Source organism: Carcharodon carcharias, chromosome 12 (assembly GCF_017639515.1).
Source record: "Carcharodon carcharias isolate sCarCar2 chromosome 12, sCarCar2.pri, whole genome shotgun sequence".
NCBI classification, from domain to species: domain Eukaryota; kingdom Metazoa; phylum Chordata; class Chondrichthyes; order Lamniformes; family Lamnidae; genus Carcharodon; species Carcharodon carcharias.
Genome location: NC_054478.1, coordinates 105,249,884 through 105,258,367, shown reverse-complemented (window position 1 = coordinate 105,258,367; position 8,484 = coordinate 105,249,884). Strand labels below are relative to the sequence as shown.

The 8,484-nt window shown below is 43.6% G+C and overlaps 1 protein-coding gene across 2 annotated transcripts in view; it reads left to right on the top strand.

Moving 5' to 3' along the window:
- Nucleotides 1-4,601: 4,601 nt before the first annotated feature.
- Nucleotides 4,602-8,484, top strand: part of rftn2 (raftlin family member 2) — a 136,938-nt gene continuing 133,055 nt past the window's right edge. For both annotated transcript variants that reach the window (XM_041201471.1, XM_041201472.1), the window contains exons 1-2: nt 4,602-4,705; nt 5,143-5,292. In XM_041201471.1, coding sequence (XP_041057405.1) covers nt 5,151-5,292 — 142 coding nt within the window. In that variant the 5' untranslated portion in view covers nt 4,602-4,705; nt 5,143-5,150. The remainder of the gene's footprint in view (nt 4,706-5,142; nt 5,293-8,484) is intronic.

Below are 8,484 nucleotides of genomic sequence, written 5' to 3'. Positions count from 1 at the left end.
GGCTGTAACTTCAGTGACCAGTAATTATTGTACAATATATTCTATGCCTGTTCAGAAGCTCTCCACATTCCTCATAAAGCTCAGCTTCAGGTTGGGGGGAGCATGGCTCCATGTTGTTTACCTTGTGAATTAAATCCATTTTATTTTAAAGCTGCATTACGTGTAGTAAAATCCACAGTGAAACTGCAGCCTCTGGGACTGTATCATTTTGTCATTGAAAATCCATAGTAGAAAATTAAAAGTTTATTTGACTCATCTCACATTAAAATCAATTATATCAATATGGCCTTCAGAGAAACTTGGTGTGTTGTTGTTATGGATCAGTAATGCTGAATGCAAATCTGAACATCAATAGTATCCGCTGCTTCCTGGCCAAGATTCATGAACTGGAGCGGCTCAGATGAAGCAAAAGGACTGGTGAGCACATAAAATAAACTTTTTACAAAGTACTTAAAAAACACAAATTTTTATATTTATATGATCTCTTCTTATATGTTGATCTATAATACGCAACCTTTAGGATTATATACTGAATTTTACTATGCTGCTTTATTGCTGATTTGTTTTTGTTTGGAATCTGGAGTTACATCCACCAGACCATCAGCAAGTACGCAATTGGGCTTCTTAATATGTGCTTCCACTGATGTGACTTGTCTGGAGGGGCTCTGCTATGCACACCCCTGAGGGTGTCATGAATAGTAATAGTCTGCTGTGCACTATACAACCTGGAGCTGCAACGTGGACAGATATTGCAGGGGAAAGAGTGCAAGGTATATCATCCCTCCTCAGATGATGAAGATTTGTTGGAGTATGAGCAGGAGGCCATAAATCCAAATGAGCCTTTCATGGATGCCAGGGCCATGGAGAGATTTGCAAGGGACACTAGGGACAACCTCATCTACACAAGCTTTACACAACAATATAGCATCTGCATGACCATCGCTTCATTGCCAGACCTCCATTGCCTTCCTGGGGTGCAGGCCTAGACCTGCCATCCTCCCTTGCCAAGTAAATTATAAACCTGCGTCCTCTACCACCTAGAATAGAATGGGGAGCAGACCTTTGTCACACACACTCGCTAGTGAGTGCTGATATGAAGGACAACTTAGGAGTACATGAACATCCATGTAACAGCCTTGTCCAATTATTCTGATCCAACACCATCCCTCAAGAGCTTTGAATGAAACTGCACTTGTCTCATTTATACCTGCTGAGAGTGAAGTGGCCCAATATCCTCTAGGATGCTTAGATGGGGGGGGGTTGGGGCGGGGGGGGTGCAGCTGTACCTGTTTTTAAGCCATGTTCCACAGAATGATCATCACAGAAGTAACAATTCACATGAACACCGAATAAAGAATACACGAAAGCACAACCCATCTCACTCAGGAATAACGCCTGTGTCCCTATCTCTTCTCTAGACATCATATTGTGAGAAACAAGAGGGGGCAGGGGGGCCATGACTACTACATCTGATACAATGACAGGCCCCAACAAGTCTCAATAATTATGAACGATTACAGAAAACAAATTATCTTGTGTGTATTTCAACAAGTGAAACAGACATGGAAAAATTACTGTGTATCTTAGTGCTCATTTTTTTTAAAAATTCTTTTTCTACCACTATTTTTAGGTGCAACCCCGACATCACCAGCTGAGGTGGAGGCAGTCTGCTCAGTGTCATGCCCCATTGCCATGGATGACTGTGGCGGTCCTTCTCTGAAGGTATGAGGCCTGAGGGCTTCAGCCTACTCAGGGTCTCCTGCACTGGTGCAGGGGTATCCCTCCTTGGTGCTGCCTGCTGAAGCGTTTGGGGTCAGTAATGGAGGGGATGAGGAGATGTCACTAACCCTGGTGATGGCTTGAGCCTAAGGCCCTGGGGCAGCTGGCACATGCTCCTCTTTTATCTGTTGTGCAAAGGCTCCTGTCTCCCTGAGAGAAGAGGTTCCTGGAGGGAGGTCAAGGGACTTTGTCCCTCTCTTGCCTAGCCACTGCTGCACTGAGCCCAGACTAGAGCAATGGAATCCAGGTCAGACCATATATTGATTGAATGCTCGACCTGGTTCTTCATAATAGTCGCCACCCTCCCCATGGATGAAGCCATGCACTCAAATGCCTGAAGCATGGCAGATCTCATGATGTATGGGCTCCTCCATACCCTACGCAAAGCTGTGCATGATTCCTGGCATCTCACTATATTTTCACCTATCCTCTCCTGCATGTCCAGCAGGCTTCTTGTTGCTGTGACCAGAGGCCTGTTAACAGCATGGGCCCCAGCGGGATCCTGAGCAGACCTCCGATCATCTGGAGACCCAGCTGTCACATCCCCCCTTAGCCACTGGGACATGTCTGTGGTGTGCTCACCAGATTGTGATGCCGAATCGATATGTGACCCCTCCACAGACCTTGTGGGTGTAACTGTGCTGGTGGAAGTTGATTGTGAGGCAGATGACAGTGCATACTCTGGGCACTGGCTTCTTCCCTCCCAGAGGTGGTATCTTCAGGCTGCTGACTTGCCATCTGATCCTTGGATGGTAATGATCTATAGTGGAGAACAAAAAGAATCACATTAAGAATCATCACAATTTGAGCGCTTCACATCTCATCACATAAATCCTGTGTACCCATATGCCACCACCAAGATGGTTGCCTCTTCCTCCCTACACCTGGCCGGTCCAGTCTTGCTGTCTGTCCCCGATCATGCTCCCTCCTTGACAGTGATCTTGATGGCTGCCTCCTTATCTGCTGTGAGGAGCCTTAAGTCAGGAATTCCTCCTCCTGTACGTCTCTTCTCCCTGACACTGTGGGTCTGCTGGTCCTGCATCACAAAGTGCAGAGTTAGTAGCATGTCAAATAACACCTAACTCCCTTGTCTGCACGCATCCCCATCACACATGCGTCCTGTCATTCAAATGTTGCATCTAAGCACGCACACAAGCCAAACTTCTACATGCTTTGGCATCAATTGCCATGTGATACTAAGACTGATTACACATTCACTTTTCTGGCATTGCTGCCCACTCACACATATACATTATTAATGATCACATGGGAGAGTCCTGTTGAAGATACGACACTGGTACTTACCCTTGCGTATTGGAGCAGGTCATTGACCCCTGCTCTGAACCCAAATTTTGCACATGACCCCACGGTTGGTCACCTCGTCTGCCACCTCTGCCCAGGCTGCCTGGGTCTGTTGGGAAGACTTTCTTTTTCCTCTTCAGGAAATAGCACCTTCCGCCTTTCTCTAACGGCCAGGAGGAGATTATAAAGGGAGGCATCACTGAACTGTGGAGCTGGCCTGCTTTGGTGGTCAGACATTTCTTCATAGAGCATGGTACTCTCAATCAGCGGAGCATCCTGGCAGTGATGCACAGCCTCCCTGTTTGAATGGGAGGCTCTTTAATAGGCCAAACATAGATGCAGCACTGTCAGTTGATGGAGGGTTTCACCAATAAAAAGCTTCCCCTGTCACTAAATTGTACTTAGGATTTTAATTATAAGCGTGTGGGATAGGGCTAACTGAGAGAAAGTGGAAATGGCGCACGGTTCTGGATACGATGTCGGCAATAACATGTTGTTGACAAAATCCCGGCCATAGTTTGGGTGCACTGCCTTAAACATTCACTCCCTCCACCAATGATGCACTGTGTCTGCAGTGTGTACCATCTCCAAGGTGCACTAGAGAAACTCGCTAATGCTCCTACAACAGCACCTTCCAAACCCAGGAACTCTACCACCAAGAAGAACAACGACAGCAGACACATGGGAACACCGCCACCTGCATGTACGTCTCCAAGTTCCACACTATCCTAACTTGGAAATATTTATCTATTCCTTCATTATTACTGGGTCAACATCCTGGAAATCCCTCCCTAACAACACTGTGGATGTACCTAGACCACACGTTTGCAGTGGTTCAAGAAGGCAGCTCACCAGCAGCTTCTCAATGGAAATTCGGAATGGACAATAAATGTTGGTGTTGCCAACAATGTCCACATCCCATGAACAAATATAAAAAAATGTCCACTATACTTAATGATATTATAATTATTTGCATACACTGTAAGCTATTTTATATTCAAGACCTATTTTTTAAAATCCATGTGCTCTGCATGGAGGGGATAATTTTGTTTGTGATGGTTAAAAAATTACATCAACATGCATTTTTATTCACAATATAATTCCCTGATCCATGAAAGTACAAAGCTGGCATAAATATTGTAACCCTCATGCATTTTTTAAAAATTTGAATTCATTTCAACATTGTCTCAGAAAGTTTTATAACTTCTATAGTTCAATCTGTCTGTTCCACTATTTTTATGTTTAACTAGGAAGGTCTTTCTGTGAAACCAGGATAAAACTATTATAATATTTTCTTACTGTTTTTATGAAGTTTTATTGGTTTATTCTTATCGTACATGACAAACTTGTTTCCTGAAACAAACTCTTGATTTGATGTGGTTTTCCAAGTACCCAGGAACTATGCTTCAATTTGCAAATGAATGGTTTCAGCAGAATCTAAATCTCTCAGTGCGTTAACCATTCCTCTCAGATGCCAGAAACAGTTTCCTCTCAGGGATTTTACTTCCTTTCTGGAAATGATTTTAGTCTACAACCATTTTGGAACTTTCTACTTCAGGCGGAGTTTCCATCTGCTGTTTGGACAGCCATCTGACTGGTTCCAGAGCACTTCTTCTCATCGCAGGTAATTCCATCCAAGTTTCATTCTTGCCTTTTGTTTACTTGTTAATTACTCAGTTTAAGTCTGTGGGGGACAGAAAGCTTGTGTCCACTATTATATTAATTAAGGGCCTTAGTGCAGACTGACGTGGCATGAAAGGCTGTGATAAAGTGGAGCTCTATGTGTGCAGCATAAATGGTTGTAGCTAACTTTTAACTCCATGCTGCATGCAGGGTTTATGCTTCAAGTGCAGAAAAAAAATGCAAATGAGTGACATATGGCTTTAAAAGCATACGTAGAGGAACAGTTCTGCTGTTTTTGTGAGTTCAGGGGCCCAGTTTCACTTTTAACTGACTTCAGGATTTATAGAGGCCAGAAGGCAAAACAGAAATTATAACTGCCCTTTGTTGAAATCAGAGTCACAGAACTCATGAGTAACTCTTGAATCTGACTATTTGCAGATTCTGCCATGGGTTGTGGGCTACGAAAGCTGGAAGAGCCTGATGATAGCAGCCCTGGCAAAATATTTTCCACTCTGAAGAGACCACAAGTGGAAACAAAGACTGACATTTCATATGAATACCTTTTGTTGGATTTTACTTTGGACATTGGTGAGTCTCTTTTGCTTCACTGCTGCTTCTGCTTGAAACTTTATTGTTGCTTAATGGACGGAGTTAAAAGGTCTTAATATTCACTTTGATCAAAAAGCAAGCAGTTATTTAAACAATAGTCTTCAAATTAATCAATTGTATAGTTGTTCCATAGCACAAACATCTGACACCTCCAACAGAAATATGAGAAACGCAGTTGTGATTGAAGTTTTTTTACTTAAAGAAACTTCAAAAATAGTTCCACATTCAACTACTTGTTTCAATTTCATGAAGTGAAGAGACTTCACACATATCATAAATTTAATGTTTGTGCTGCGTGCCATTACTTTTCTTTTTTCAATGCAGCAGCCTTCCCCCCAATGTGCAAGCTTCTCAAAGTTAGCACCCTCATCTTAAACTGGGTTATTTGCTGTTCCCAAGGCAAATAAACACCCCCAGCTGGCAGCATTCTAGAAACAGAGCATCCAGTGTTTATTTGAGGTTCAAATTCTGATAACAAGCTAAAATAGTTAACTCACAATTCTTTGAAAACTTTTCAGCCACTCAATAATAAAGCCAATTCAATCTATTTAATCGGGTTGTTGTTATATTTGTTAAAATTATATGTTGTTGAATTTAGTGAACGCTATATGATTGAAGTTAGTAGAATGAAAGTTAATGCTGCTGGGTTTTTTTCCCTGACTTTGATAGATTTTCACTGCCCTCTCCTCCCCTACTGAGTCTTTCTGAAGGTGTTTGCTCCTGTGCTGGTCTATGGTTTCATAGAAACCAGGTGCCACTGACTATTTTTCACAGGTGAACTTATGTAGTGACTGTCAGCATTCTTTTCAGCTGTGGTGTCCATTACCACTGAATTGATTCCACACGGCATCCATATGTAAAGGCACTTTGTAGCACAGAGTCACTGTAGTAATTAGGAGTGGAAATCCTGACTGGCTTTCCCTTGACCACCTGAAGAACACTGAAAGCAATTGTTCCAATCCCACTGAACCCCTGGCAATTGACATTGGAACCAGTTAACAAGGACAAACCAGAAATTGGATTTAGAGCCAAGATGGCTCAGAAAAGGAGATTTTATTCCTGAGCCCTCAAGGGAGCAAAGTTCCTGTTATTTATCTTCCTCAGTCTTAAATAGTCCTTTTATTTTAAGGCCTAAATAGAAACTGAATCTATGACCACCATATAAGAATCCAGAATTACTCTTAGGGAGGAATTTTCCATGCCACCTGGCGGGCATCATGGTAGGCATGAGTGGACAATATGGCGGGAAGGCCAAAAATTAGTTTCAAAACGTCATGAAACCAGTTTGTAATCTTCCGCTCCGCCCATCAATGGCGGGACGTGTTTCCCGCTGCTGTGCATCAGTAACTTTGTCATAATATATCTGCATATCATTATAGTCCCAGCTCGCTGGGATCATCCCCTCACACTGGATCATCCAGGCACGTCAGCGTGATTGTATGCTGACATGTTTCACAACTGAATATAAGCAACGTGCACCTGGCGAGCTGCACTTCACTCAGGACTTTGAGGCTTGTTTGCCTACCTTGCTTCAGGCAGCACTTGCTGCCATCAGTGCCAGAGTGCCAGGCTTCGTAGGCAGCACCACATCACTTTTAGGGGGGCTCAGGGGCAGGTCTCTACTTATGAGACCAGCCATAAAGCAGGGGTAGCTTTTCAATGGCTGCAGGGCGATATGGCTTTCTTGGGGAAGGGGGAGAAGTGGCGTCAGGCAAGGGAAGAGGCTGCAGGGCTAGGGCATTACTGCGGAAGGGAGATATCCCAGGGTGCATTTGGGGACACTTGTTGATCTGTTAAAGTGGCCTCAAGAGGTTGAGGACTAAGGAGGCAGTCTCCAGAGGAGCTGAGTCCAGATGCTGGACCTCCTGCAGTCAGAGCGGAGGTAGAGAGCATCACAGCAGGACTCCACAGCTTCCAAAAGGCATTCCAGGGCCATGCCATTGAATTGGGGGGCTGTAGTCTTATTGCCTTTCGGTGCCATGTCTTTTGTGCAGCAGTCCTAGGCTGGAAGCACTAAGAAGTGTGTGTTTGGCTGCACTTTAAATACGGCACCCACATGAGGAAGTGGCCAGATGAAGGCATGGCGGGCAAATGAGGTCCTGCCTGCCATTGGAACAGCATGTTTCCCAGGAATTAATGAGGTGGGATTGAGACAATACGGCATGAAAAGCTGCCACTGCAATCGCTGGGTAAAACGTTCTTTCTCCTGCCCGCTACAGCACTAAGTGCAAATTTGGGACAATTCCATCCAAAGTCTTCAGTTTCAGAGTGTTTTCTTAATGTCCTTTGAACAAGAATTTATTAAAGAAAACAGAAAATGCCAGAAGTAGGCAGCATCTCCAGCAGAATCTGTGAAGAGAAAAACAATAAACGTTTCAGATGTAGACCTTTCAATCAGAACTGCAGACTAGGTGATAATAAAGTTCTTTAATAGGTCGGAACAAAACAAAGGGAAGGTTGAAAAGAACAGGTTGATTTCTATCATATAGAAGAGTTAATAGACTGGAATTTTCTTTGTATGCCACCCAAGATCGCAGGAAAAATGGAAATCAAGTGTCGTGGCCCACTGCTACATCCCCACTTCTACAAGCGTAACAACAAATTTCTCCCACTGCAGGAACATCAGCCTCGCAATGCTTGCCTGCCCTGGCCCATTTAATTGATAGCAGAGATGAAGAGTGCCTCATACTGGACTCCCCTCTACTGTTTAGCTATTCTCTTTTCTCTTTTTGTAAATTGGTCTGCTCATGAAAAGCCTCAGAAAAGGTTTCAAATTTTTATCTGAAGCTATTTTGTCCTTTGCCTGTGTCTCCTACACCTTTTGCTCCTGTCCTGGATATTCCATTGCAGCAGAGTTGACATTTTGCAAAAGGCTTTCTCTTGGTACCTGCCCTAGTGATCGTGGTACCAGTCTAGTAATCTTCGCACTTCCTCAAAGGCAAGTATATCCTTTCTGAGGTAAGGGGGTCAAAACTTTACAAAACACTCCAGGCGTGTTTTTCCCAAAACCCTATACAATTGCAGCAAGACCACTTCATTCTTAGCCTTTGTAACAGACAAATTAGTGTATAACATATCTTCTGCTTTCTTAATTGCTTGCTGTACCTGCTTGTTAAATTTCGGTGATTCATGTACAAGTTCACTCAGATCCCTTTGGATACCAACATTTTC